General features: G+C 35.4%; 1 protein-coding gene across 4 annotated transcripts in view; it reads right to left on the bottom strand.

Moving 5' to 3' along the window:
• The window catches only part of DMXL2 (Dmx like 2), a 135,675-nt gene that overhangs the window by 24,838 nt on the left and 96,465 nt on the right, over window positions 1-14,372 (bottom strand). For 2 of the 4 annotated variants that reach the window (XM_008513828.2, XM_008513830.2), the window contains exons 21-27: window positions 12,032-12,129; window positions 11,422-11,587; window positions 9,828-10,092; window positions 5,577-6,655; window positions 4,954-5,145; window positions 3,265-3,341; window positions 1,344-1,474 (exon numbers count right to left, since the gene is read on the bottom strand). In XM_008513828.2, the coding sequence (XP_008512050.2) occupies window positions 1,344-1,474; window positions 3,265-3,341; window positions 4,954-5,145; window positions 5,577-6,655; window positions 9,828-10,092; window positions 11,422-11,587; window positions 12,032-12,129 (2,008 nt within the window). The remainder of the gene's footprint in view (window positions 1-1,343; window positions 1,475-3,264; window positions 3,342-4,953; window positions 5,146-5,576; window positions 6,656-9,827; window positions 10,093-11,421; window positions 11,588-12,031; window positions 12,130-14,372) is intronic. The other 2 variants (XM_008513829.2, XM_008513831.2) reach the window with 1 other exon arrangement.

Raw genomic sequence — 14,372 nt, 5'->3', positions numbered from 1 at the left:
AGACTCACGAGACATTACCCCTAAATGTTACAGGGAAGACATCTGTGGGACAACTGGCGGAATTTTAAAAAGGTCCACAGATTAGAGAACAGTACTGTATCAATGTCAAGATGCTGCATTGGATAATTGTGCTGTGGTTATCTAAGAGAATGTCTGTTTTTCGGAAAGACACGCTGATATATTTAGATGTAAAAGGCCATAATGTCTGCAACTTACTTTCAAATATTCCAGAAAAAAATACACATATATACACACATGGAAAGTGAGAGAGAGCAACAATGAACGATAAAGCAGGTATGGTAAAATGTCAACATTTGGGGAATCTGGGTTGAAGGTTACACAAAAATTCTTTGTACTATTTTTGAAACTTTTTATAAGTCAAATTATTTCAACAGAAAGTTAAAACAAAAACAAGTTTCTAGAAACTTACGCATAAGTGAATTTTAAATACACATTTTGAGTTTGTCACTTCTTTCTACTGCTACTCTTCACAACGATCAGTAACGTGTAAACTCAGTTATAAAGCAAGTAGAGTAAAAATTAAACGACGTGGTAGACCAGGAAAGGGTATTGAGAGTGGAGGAGGTTTGAAATAACCGATGTGCAGAACGAGCAAGAGAGCTAACCAGAGAAAGAGAAGGACTGGCAAAGAGCTGATATATGTGCCACAGAACAGTCACTCCTATCTTAATCTATAAATTTACACTCTTGAGAATAATTGTATCTACTCTGACACATCTGTGAAAATAGCTCTGTGATACTGCTCTCTAAGACTCTAATCCAGAATCTCTAAGGAAAAGGAAGAGGATTGTGCTCACCCTTTTGAACTCTGCTTTTTTATGCTGGTCAACACAGCTGGTGTTCGAAGCCTTAACTTTCTGAGTCTTCACACAACATTACAGTACTTAAGAATTTCTAATCCATGCCAGAAAACATCATCAAAAACAAACAAATAAAAAGCCATTCACCAAATCCACAAGGAATAACAATCAGCAAACCAGATGGTAGCTTTTTAAAAAGGAACCGCCAAACAGAAGATCAAAAAAGGGGCCAGCCCCGTGGCCGAGTGGTTAAGTTCACATGCTCGCCTTCCGTGGCCCTGGGTTTGGCTCGTCCAGATCCTGGGCATGGACCTAGCACTGCTCATCAGGCCATGCTGAGGCAGCATCCCACATAGCAGAACTAGAAGGACCTACAACTAGAATACACAACTATGTACTGGGGGACTTTGGGGAGAAGAAGAAGAAGAAGAAAAAAAAAAGATTGGCAACAGATGTTAGCTCAGGGCCAATCTTTAAAAAACAAAAACAAAAACAAAAACAAATAAAAACACAAATTCTCACCAGGCCATTGAGCAGGAGAAGAATTTGGTGTTGCATGTTCTTCAATGCTTTCTGTCCTTAGTCTTCGACGGTCACTTAAAAGAAGTCCTTGATAAGCCATTCCTGTAAACTGGTTTCCTTCTGTTTGACTGCTGAAACAAATAAGGTTCAGTTATTTATTGTCCTAACAGAGGTTATAAGCAATTGTACTTTACACATTTTTATTTTAGATGGTTATAATAAAAACAAAATTCTTTTTTTTTTTAAAGATTTTATTTTTCCATTTTCTCCCCAAAGCCCCCAGTATATAGATGTGTATTTTTAGTTGTGGGTCCTTCTAGTTGTGGCATGTGGGACGCTGCCTCAGCATGGCTTGATGAGTGGTGCCATGTCCGCGCGCAGGATCCGAACCGGCAAAACCCTGGGCTGCCGACGCAGAGTGTGCAAACTTAACCACTAGGCCACAGGACCGGCTCCAAAACAAAATTCTTAAAACTGAATCCACTGCTGTAATATGAATTTATTGTAGAAAGTTCTTGAAATTAGTTGCAAATGTTTATTGGTAGTTTTTTAAAACAAAATACCAAATTTTACTATGTTGGGAAGATGACATTTAGTCTTTTAAAATCTTTTTCAGATGCCACTTAATATTTTAAAATCTTTTCTATATTCACCCATTTTTATTAAAAAAAAAAAGTCTGAGGTAAGGACACTCGTACGCTAGTTGGCACTAGGATATATTAGACAGAAAGTCTCAGGGTACTATTTTGTTCCATTTCTCAGCTCTGCAAAGTTGTGCAAGCTTAACCTTGAATTAAAATATAAACTAAAACCTGGAGGATCGTATTTTAGAAATTCCTAATCCTAAAGCCAAAAGTACCTAAATGTGTACTTCCCTCATCTTTGTGGAGTTGGGGAAAACGCAAAAGCAGAAAGTAAAGCTGACTCCCTTAGGAGACAATCACAGCCTAAAGCCTAGAAAATACCCATTAAAAAAAATTTATTTGAATTCTCATTTGCTGCCATTTTAACTGATACCAAACAAGTTGTCTTTGATCATAATATGACCACAGTCAATCAAATAAACCTCTTGTTTTCCTTATTTACATTTCCAAGTCTTTGGAGTTACTTAGACATTGCCTTATTAGGCTACAATCAGAGTACAAGCCATCTAAAAAAAGTAGTTCCATATGAGGGAGTATAATTCCTTACACAACATCAGATCTTCCCAGGAAAGGCTGCTGAATTTACAAGAAGAAAAAATCTAGACATATGTTTAATATAAATTTAATGTGATTCTATTTATATTACAAACTTTTCACTTACTAATACAATTCATTTAAATCTGGGTCATCTTTCCAAGTCATTCAACTTCTTACTATTTACACTACCCTAGTCACAAAAACGCAAAGTATACACTGATGAAGGCAATGTGACATTTAGAAAAATTCAAACCATTACCTCTAATTGGTACCACTTCAAAAGACTTTTATATTATATGTAAATGGGTAACTAAAATTTATTTTAATAATTCAACATTAGAAATGCACTTTATTATTTTTTAAAAGTACTTCATCTTTCAACTGAAAACCAGTTAAATAAACAAGTGAATCCAATGCTAAAATAAAGGAAAAAAAAAATTAGAAAACTTCATATTACAAATTAATTTGGATAATGAACACTTCTTTTCTTGAAAGCAAAAAGGATGGTGGTGATGATAATTTCCATTTACTATTTTGCATTTTCTGTATGTCTCTGTTGTTACTAGGTGACAGCTAACCTAAAAAGAATTATTTTATTTCTCATTCTCTCTCAGCTATTAAAGTATACATGGTAATCATATTCAAGGATTTTTCAGTTCCTAGGAAATAGAGCCTTAATATAACTCTGGAACAATTTAATGTCTTGTTGTATTAATACTCTTTAGGGTGATTTTTTTTACCTGTAGCTGTGACTGTCACACAGTGCTTGATAAATGGATGCAGAAAGTGATGCTGCTAGTGAATGAAGTGTGTGCACCTAAAAACAAAACAGCCATAATTACATTTTGTACTACATTTCTACACAATAGTAATATCTTAAAAATTAGAAAATACCCAGGAAACTAGCAATACCATAAATAAGACTAGATCCTATATGAGACCACTATCTCTACTTTAAAATTTCTAAAATAACGCTCATCCAACTTAAAATGCATGCCCACAACCCAGCTAATGGATTCAGACACATCTTTATCAAACATTTACTTCCCCGAGCCTGCCACTTACCAGGCCATGAGCAAAGTGACGATGTTCATATTACTAGGATGACCCTATACTGCTAATGATTAGCTTAAATAGTAATATTCAGAAAAACAGAACCAAAGTAAGAGAGCATTTTCAGAGCTTTTATTGAAACTTGCCTTATGAAATTCTTCTTGATGAAAATAAAGACTTGATCTTATCAGTAAGAATGAATTAAATGTTTAGAAAATATATCAATCACTATGTGAAATGGCTGATTTTCCCGAAAGCAAGTAATTTACCTAGTACTTATGAGTAGTGCGTAGTCTTATAATTTTAAATTTAGAAAGTTTAAAAGTTATCAATACAATAGAAAATCCGTATCCTAAAATGCCATACTGAATCAACATTTTCAGAATCATAAAATCTTAAAATTTGAAGGGACCTTAGAAATAGTTTCATACTCTGTGAAAATCTTATCCAAATTTCTAGGCACTGGAAATGTTTACTTAGAATTTATGTGCATTTAATACTATTTCTACGTGTCCATAGTCACCTAACAAGAAACTTCAGTAATATCTGCTAACATACTGATAGAGATTAATTCACACTATGGGTTCGAAGTCTCTAACAGGTTGAAGTGACCAGTAAATCTTGGGACCTTCAGAAGCATGTACTACCAGAGATTAAATATGCCTTTCAAGCAAAAGAAACAAAAAATAATAATGTTGGGGACCTGAAATTACTTCAGCCACTGGAACTGGAAAAAGCATAGCACAAATCACTTGGGCTAGCACAGTGGAAGTCTGACCAGCTCCCCAGATCCTGCCAAGCTCCCTGGTGCTTCTTGGAATCCACCCGTTTTTAAGTTTTCGGCATAGGACATGGATTTAATTTTGGGTAGTAACTCTGCCTGGACTCCGATTACTCCTAATAACTGCACAGCCTCCAACAAACACAATCATCAGGGGAAAAGTAACGAGGATACTTTCTCTGGGACTATTTCTGATCAGTCATGGTTCTCTCAAAGATACTCCCCAAACATATCTTTATAATATCTTGGCACATAAGCAAACAGTCACAAATATTTCTAATTTAATGGCTCATTTAAGGGGAAAGGAGGATATAAAGGAGTATTAAGTGGCAAGAATGCTGTCCAAAAAATTAATTTTATTACCAAAAAAAGTATTTGCTTGTCTTAAAGGAAGACAATAACCTTTCCACAAGTAAGACGAAGGCTTACTTTTAAATTACATTCATTGGACAAATAGTCTTGAACTGATCGGGATTGATAAGGTAGCACATATGAGCACTTTAAAATATTTCCTCTAAGTTCAGGCTGGAAGACAAGTATAACATATTTACCTTCTCAGTGTGCACAATATCAATGATCACAAACTTTGCATTACCTTCACATCTCCAATACTGGGATGAGGTGGTGTTTTCATCTGAACAATAGTATAAAGTATATCATGGATGTGGTTATTTAAGTACAATACAGGATTGGCTATGACCGTTTTAGTTGAAGCAATACTCGCTGAGAGCAGAGGTAGCGTGGTGGGCAATGGCAGCGGGGACTGAAGCTGCTTCACAGTCGTTTCCTGTGGGGCAACAGGGGATTATTTTTTTCAAAGTAGTTAAAATGAAGGATAAAAAGAAAACCAAAACAATTAATAGTTAGATGATAAAAATACTGGCGATAAACATTTGAATAAAAGCAATATGTTCATGTACTTATTCACTCATTCTAAAAAAATTTACCGAGTACCCAATCTGTATCAGGCACCATGCTGGATGCGGAAGATATTAAGAAGAGTATGACACAGCTGTGCTCTCAAGCTTTTAAGCCTACTCCTAATTACCAAAACTTTAGTCTAAAACGACCCATGCAGAATGCAAACATCTGCCTCCAATGACTAGAGGAGCTGAACATATTTAGATTAACTAGGAAAAGGACCTTTATAGCTATAAATGGAAGAGCTATCGACATTATTAAAATAACCAAGATTGAGAACAAAAGTGAAGCTCACACCTGCTGTGATTCTTGTAGCAAAAATTTGAGTTCCATCCTGACTGAGGCCAGACCACCACCTTGGGCCCCATGAAGGCTGCAGTAACTAAGAAACACTCTCAGGAGATCCTGGTTTTTCTGCAACCACAACTTTCGTCTTTCCGCATGCTCTCGTTTAGCCTGCAATCTCCGTCTTTCTATTTGGTGGCGCTCATAGGAACCAATATCCGGTTTGTCCACCATTTCTTCCTGATCCAGAAGATCACCCTCTACTTTGGAATACGTTTTACTGGCATATTCTTTCATAACTGATTCATGGTTGCATATCTCATGCAAGGCAGCAATTTCCTTTTCAAGCCAGTTATAGAGTTGAAATCTGAGTTTTCCTCCATCTACTTCATAACCTGTAGCCAATGTTCTTAGTTCAGTCATAAGGATCTTTAAGCAAGCTCTGAATTTTAGTTGTTCAGCAATCACATCAACTTCAGTGTCACCTTCAACACAATCCTCTTCCTGAGGAGTCAATAACATATTAGGGTCTGAGGCTTTCTGATCTTGTCTATCTTTTTCCCGGACATCTGTACTTTTCATTACTAAACCAACAGCATCTTCTTCCTCTTCTTCTAAGGCACTATCATGCTCTTCACCCCAATCAAGATTAAGAGGTTCCTCATCAACTTTTACCATTGGCTGACTCCAGTCAAACTGTGAGGAAGTTACACTTGACCAATCAATGCCAGAACTTCCATCGCCATCACTTGGAGTTTTTGATGCTGAAGGTACATCACCCATCTTTTCAGAAATTAAGTCAGGCTCATCTTTTTTTGCAGGTAAAGCAGATATTTTGGTAACCTTTGGAATTTTGGAGAGTACCTCCAAGGCTAAAACAGGGCATCCAACTTTAAAATGAGCATTTGCAGTGGTAAAGAATAATTTTCTTTCTATGAGGTTAATTTTATCAACAAAGTTTTTCTCAGTTTTGAGACCCAAGGTTGCCAAAGTTCCTTCAGGGGAGGCAAGGTTTCTTCGAATAAGCAAATGATGCGTTCGAAGGTAGTTGTAGAAACTAAACACCATTGGGTTACAAGATTTGATGATAACTGTGGAAATCAAACAGATGTAACCACATGGTATTATGTTAATTTGTACTTATAAAAGAATAAAATACATCAGCATTTCTTCAAAATAAAAGGATACTTAAGTATTAACCAAGGATAAGTTAAACTATGGTACATCCACATGATCAGTAAGACTATATAGCTGAAATAGAAAGAATTTCCTTATGTGCTGCTATGGAATGATAGCCAGAATACATTAAGTAAAAGAAGGTGCAGAACCTTTTATCTAAGAAAGTGGAGAGGGGATACAAACACACACACATATTTGCTTATATTTTTTAAATGAAAAGAAAGCACAGAGAAAAAATTTTGTAACTGGTTTCCGGAAATAAAAAGGGAGAGGAGAACAGAGTAGAGAGTTCAGGAAAGAAAGTAGATTTCTCTGAAAACACCTGGGTTTTATATATTTTATTTCAAAACCATGTCAACATTTTATATAATTTCTCAAGAAAATTAAATTTCAAAAAAATTCACAAAAACGTAGAAGCAAAATTAAACAAATGATTCTATGTATCAAGTTGGTAGCATAACCACATAGAGAGTAACGATAAAGTGACTTTAAAATAAGTAATTTGACTGTACATCCTTTGTGGGAAAAATTAAAAACAAAACAAAAATTACTACAGGAAACAAAAAGCTTAAACTGTTCTCAGTAATAAGATGTTATGAAAAATATTTGCATTATTATTCTGAAACTACTATATGCACATAAAATAGCAAATAATTATGTTAATGCCATGAGAATCCAAGCTTTTCATTAAAAGACACAAATTTGAAATCTAAGAAAGAACCCTATAATCTACATTTGAATTAGAAATTTCAGTGTGAACTCATGAATTCTCAGGAAAAAAGAAAAATCCCCTAGCCCCATTCACTGAAATAGTCTAGAAATGATGACCAAACCAATAGCAATGAGGACCCCCGTGCCCAGGCTGTGGTGTCTAAATGCTATTCCCCACCAAAAAGAGCCGGGATTCTTTGCAGGAATGATCATTTCCAGGTCTGGGGCAGGAAACGTTCAAGCTGAGCCTGAAACATCTTGCCGTTCCAGAAAGCTAAGAAATTATCAAGGAATAATGTCAAAAGGATTCAAGAACTTGAAGAGGTTTCCCTTGGTTAAAGATGGAATAATGTGAGCATCCATAATAACAAACCGTAATGGATTACAACAGAAATCTATCTAAACCTGTGAGTCCAAAATAACCTTTAAAGAAATAAAAGCTAATGGGTCACCTTTGTAGGATGCTAAGGGAACGGAGCTATTATTTTGAAAACCAGTAAATAAAGAGAAAGAATCAAACATTTATATTCCCTTTCCTATACATGCTACCAATTACTTCAGAGTAATCAAACAGTTGCTGAGGGAGACTGAACTCTGGACAAGTATCCAGCTCATACAGGAAGGACAAAATGGCATAATCAGAATATCCTCATTCTACAGACACTAATGAAATAAAGGATCCAGGCATTGATCACTGACAGCCGTTAATACCACAAAGCAAAACAAGCCGACACGACGAGTTCCCTGACGAAGGGACTCCACACCACCTATGAAACACTTCTGCAAGAAAATCTGATAAAAGCCCCTACAACCTTAATTACCAATTTACAGGAAATACAGAGAACATGGCGGGGGGGTGGGGGGGAAGTACATTAAACGATACATCAGGGACACAACAGCAAAATCCAAAATGGGAGAAACTACTGGATGAACAACCCAACTTCTTTAACAAATAAATTCCAAGGGGGGGAAACAGGAAAGCTATGGATTAAAGTAGACATAAGGGGCACCTCAACCAATCACAATATATAGGCCTCATTTGGATCTTGATTCAAACAAATGAATTGGAAAAGATTTTAAGAGACAGCCAGGGAAACCTGAACACTGTGTATTTGACCATCACTAATACAATTTTGTTACAATACTATGTGTTCTGCTTTTTTAAGAGTCCTTATTTTTTCGAGATACATGTTGAAATATTTACAGATGAAATATGCTGGAATTTGCTTCAAAATAAATGTGTGTTGAGAATGGGAGGAGATGGAAAGAATGGGAGTATATATGATATAAGGTTGGTTACAAGGTAGTAACTGTTGAAGCTGGGTGATGGATTCACAGATTCTCATTATATTATTCACTCTTTTATATGTATTTGAAATTTTCCATGAGAGCAAGTTTTTAAAAATTAACCTGGAAAACATTACAAAATAAATAGGACCTTAGAATCTTCCTTTTATAAGAACGTGCACATTTTATTAAAATTACTCAGGTACTTATTTTTCTTCTAAAGGATTTATTTCCTTTCCTTTAAAAGTTTTAACATTATTTATTAAAATATTGTTTTTTTCTCTGTAAAGAAGAAAGTAAAAATTGGGCCCTAATCTCTTTACCCACGTAAGCATCTGGGAGACCAGACACTGTGGGCACACACATGCATGTGTGTATGTGCAACACGTGTGTAAAATGCAACAAGAATCACACTGTTCTGCATCTTACTTTTTTCCCTTAATAACACAGCACATATTAACACACTGACCTACCTCATTTTTTAATGGCTCACTGTTTCTCTAGTACAGATATATCACAATTTTTTCAGCTATTCTATTGACGAATACTTGGAATGTTGTACTTTTTAAATTACTGCAAACAATGCTGATAAATACCTTCCAGATGCTTAAAAAAATCTAAATTATTTGGGATAATGAAGAATAAAGAAAGTTTACCACAGAAAAATAAAGTTTCTCCAGGCCCATGCACTAAACCAATATGTGCTACAGCCAAAACTTTTTTTCCTCTTAAAAAAGAAAACAACCTGGCTAAATAATTATAAGAAAAAAGCTGTACAATGTGTCAAGCATTCTGTACGCTTCAGTTTAGAATAGCATGGTAAGCCTATCTTACATACCTCAACATATGTCAGAGTAAAAAGTGTGGGAAGTCTTCTTAGTACTACTCAAATTATGATAACAAAAGGCTAGATTCAATTACTGATAGTAAGTGACTAATCCTTTAGCCACCCAAGAAATTTTGAGAATAATTTCCGAAAGTTGAAAAATAAATCTGATAATGATTTTTTTTTTTAATTTAAGTGAACATTAGTTCAGAACTGTCTTCTTTTAAAAAGGAAAAAGAGAAACCCATGAAATGTCCTACCTTGATGTTCATCCTCCTCCTTCGGCGTTTGTTCCAATAACGTGTCCAAGGCTTGGGTATAATCTTTCATTACCCAATAGGCAAGACTACGCAGGAAAGGATCAGGATGTAATCTTTTGCAATCAAATCCTGAGCCATTCTTTTGGCAACCCAAAATCTTCTGATTTAGGATGGATATGTAAGTGGATGAAGTCTCAAATTCAGATTCATACAAACGGGCGATAACCATGGCTAGCTGAATATCTTCCATTTTCTCAAGACAAACCTGTAAATTTAAATATTAAGAAATACTTATTTAATGGTAATTATTTAGAGAGATGAAATATACCACCAATATCCTGAAATCATCTACCATTTATATTCTCACAGTGTAGGGAGGGGTCCAGGGGTTGAAGGGTAGTAAAATGACTGCTTGATAGGAGATCAAGGAACAGCAAGAAGAGTAACAAACTAGAACTTAGTAGCTTCCAGCTTAGAAAGATCATTCACAAAATAAGCATGAAACAAAGAATGTCAACTTAGGTCAATTTAAACTAATTAATTTAAATTAATGACATTCATTGTTAAATTAAATGCCACCTATGACATTTTAATTTATATATATCAGTTCCTCTTAATTTCCAAATATATTTCCATATAAATATATTACTCTTTTAAAAGGACCTTCTATATACCTAGCAAATAGCTTATGAAATAAACCCATATATTATATTTTTACTCTCTGTGGGCTTATACTCTAATGTAAACACCAATCTTGAGAATTTGGGGTCGTTCAGGAACTATGAGCATCTCTCAGTCAATATTTCTCTTCTTTACCTACATCTTCTAGGCAAAATTCCCATTTCAAAATTAGAAACATTTGTTATTTTAAAAAATCTTACACCTAAGATAATTTGAAAATATGACCAATTCTAAATTTAAAGTACTTTCACTTTTGGGATATTTCCTATTTCTTCTATCACGTATTACTTCCAATTCTAGTTTCCCTTTGCCTGGTTGGATTGTTCATAATAAGTGTAAGCATCCCAAGACGAAGATTTAAACAGAAACAGATGTAATTACTCTCTTCATTAGCTACCAGGACTATATATTAAAAAACGCAAAATTTTACCTCTCCACATTCATTTTCTACTATCTAAAACAACTACATTACAAAACAGTACAAATTGCAATTTTAGTTCCTGCTCTCTGAATTTCCTTTAGAAATCAGAAGAAAAAGAACTTAAAATATCTGCCTTTCTGCACTGGATAAGGAGGTTATGATCTATATATACTTCAAATAGTTCAGAATCACACGATGCCCAGGAAAAAGACATTCATAAGCAATTTTTTGCCATCTTTTCATACAGTTATACTTGAAATGCATATAATTATCTTGAAATGCAATATTCCCTGATATAAAATTTTATTTATGTTTCTCAGTTGAATTTGTTTATTTATAATGTCATTTATCACAGTGCCACTATTTATGTTCAGTAACCTCTATAGTTATCTCTGCCCTTACAAACACGACAAGAAATGACGCTCTTCTCTACGACCTTTTCAGGTTTTCCATTTCTTACAAGCCTTTCACAGCACAGTTTTTTATTTATACCTCTATGGCATCTTTCAAGGAGCCAGCTAACAAGAAAAAAGCAGCAGACTGTTCAAAGCGTTGTTTTCCAAGTAAAGAGAAAGCATTTTTCAAAGCGGCTTTACGCCATCTATCTTCATTGAAGTTGTGGCTGAAAAATGTTGTCATTTTTTCATCATGCTGTGACCTGGGAACCAGAGCACGAACATCAGTGGTTAAACCGATCTTCAAATATTTTGAATCCTTTACAGAACATGTGGAAGTAGAAAATAAAAACCTCAAGCATCCATCTAGAAAAACAACTTCAGGGATGGGTATGTGTCAGCAGGCTTCTCTTCACTTCAGTTAACAGGGAAAGCTCAAACGCCTGATATAAACATAAACAGGAAGCAAGAGAAGTTTTTATTTTCCAAAGTGCTTTGACCAACTTTTCTTTCTTAACAACATCCCACTCTTTAGGTTAAGTTGAAAAGATATTTTGCCCATTTTTTACAGATGAGGAGCCAAGGCACACAGAAGCAAGCTCACTGGATCAAGGTCATACATTGAATTACTTTTGAAAGCACGAGGTTTCTGATTAACAGCACGATCCTCATTCCATTAAACTGCCTTGAGCGCTGAGGCAACTCACCTAAACAGACCCCACACCACCGCTTTCTTCTTCATGGAAAGGTAGAACAAGGCTGCATCCAAGGCGTCGTTGTTCCTCTGAAAAGCAGCTTTGGCGACCTACATGGTGAATACAGTATCATATTAAATTAACTCTGTGATAAAAGAATTACAACCAATTAACCAACAATTAATGCTTCCCTGCTACGTCCACGGCTGACAGACACTACACAGATGGGAAAAGCTGGCTCTGTTCCACAATCTCCAGTAGCTTTAATACACACTCCTAGACACAACCATTTGCCTAACAGTAATTGTCATCAAAATATTAATAGCCACTAGCATTTACTGACTACCTACCACGTACCAGGCACCAGTCTAAGCACCTTTCATTTATCTTATTGAATGACCGCAATCCATGAAGTACTATTATTATCCCCATTTTACATATGAGGCAACTGAGACACAGAGAGGTTAAGTGAATTGCCTAGGGTCACACAGTAGAGTGGAAAAGGGATTAGAACGCACATAGTGATAAAACTGTCTAATGTAGGAAACAATAAAGAAGGCAGAGTATTCAATAGACGTGACCTTTTTCTTGAAAGTTAACCATATTACATTTCTCAATGTCTTGTAAAAGTCAAAATGCTAACTTGTATGGTATGAGACATCACAATTTAAAGCTCTCTCAACTAATACTGATACAGACACCTGTGAATAAATACCAATCACACACACACATTTTAAAAACTACAGACAAAAATTAATGTTCCAGTTTTTTTTAAATAGACTTTTTAGAAAACACACTTTTCTGGTATTTTTCAACCAAATTGTGACAATTCTGAAGGATCGGCACATTCTTTCTGGCATGTAATTAAAATGTAGAAGGTTGAAGCTCTGTTATTTTAAAGGGCTTACAAATTTTAGTTTTTAGAAATTCCAGGAGGAAAAGTCTCAATGAGCACGGAATTCTCCACGCATTATAATTGATAACCTCCTTTGAGCCATACAACCAAAGGTGCTGAATTTATACAGAACAAATCAACTCAGTATAAATTTAAAAATTATTAAGCCAGTACATTGTCTATAATTGAATTGTTTTGAACACAATACCATAGAGACTGTACCTTATTTCTCAAAGATACTCAGATAACCCCTGCAAATCACTAAACTGAGAGGTATAACAATAAAAAACAACGGCTGTTTTATTAGCTCACAGTGACTAACAGGTGAAGCAGGAAGCTACCAAGCATGGGAGTGAGGGGAGAAGATACCTAAAATCGCATCACAGAAATATTTTACTCTCCATACTCTGATTTCTCGTCCTCTTTTTTTTTAGCATTTTCTCTGCCCATCATTTAACTTGGTGCTTCAATATGTTTAATAATTTGTAGAGAAATTTTTATTCAATATTCAGCTAAGGATTTACAATATATACCTCAAGACAAACAACAAATTTACATATCCCTTTGATTTAATTTTGAGAGAGAAGTTACGTGTGGAAATAAATCATACGTATATATCAGAAATACTCAATTATAATGACACACACATTGCTGACAAGAAATTAAAGAGGTCTTTCTAGACAACACCTGAAACATTTCAGATAAAATATGTCCTCTTCGTTCCACTGCTTTGGGATGTAAAAAATTTAATGTAGCTACCGTGTTATTTACATGCTATAGCATTTAACTTTCCCTATACCAGAAACTACATTTTTTCGTTGGTTTGAGAGCAAATTCCTTCTTACACTTGTGCCCATTTTGAGAGGAGAAATGGTGGTATCTCCTCGGCTGCCTTACATGTAGCAGGGAAATGACTCTTCTATACTCACATTTCAAACTGTGATCTGAGGACCACGAACATCATGATCACAGGAGATTCTGAAGACGAAGATGCCGCAGCCCTCCCACCCCCAACCTACCAAATGAAAATCTCTGGGAACGGGACTGGAAGAGACACATTTTAAGTAAGTTTGCCAGGTGATCCTTCTGACGCTAAAGTTGGAGAACTACTGCAGGGGAATAAAACAGGGAGGGCTCTCTGCATCCTTGGGAGAGAGAAACCCACTACTTCACCAATGTAGTATCCTTAATTATACTTCAGGGAATGTCAATGGATTCCTGAAAGTAATCGATAAATGAGAATTCCACTTTCCTAACCCTGACAGAGTAGAAAAGACACAGACTAAACCTAATGCTTATATAAATGATGGGAATTTGGGCTGGTTACAACTTAATCGCTTTGAGTCTTAGTTCTGTCAGGCGTAAGATGGAGAGGGTACCACGGGGTTGATGAGAAGATTATATGAAACAATTCATGAAAAGCAACTAGCACCAAACCTGGCAAATGGCAGGTGTTCA

This window comes from Equus przewalskii, chromosome 1, assembly GCF_037783145.1.
Source record: "Equus przewalskii isolate Varuska chromosome 1, EquPr2, whole genome shotgun sequence".
NCBI classification, from domain to species: domain Eukaryota; kingdom Metazoa; phylum Chordata; class Mammalia; order Perissodactyla; family Equidae; genus Equus; species Equus przewalskii.
This window is presented reverse-complemented; position numbering and strand designations above follow the sequence as displayed.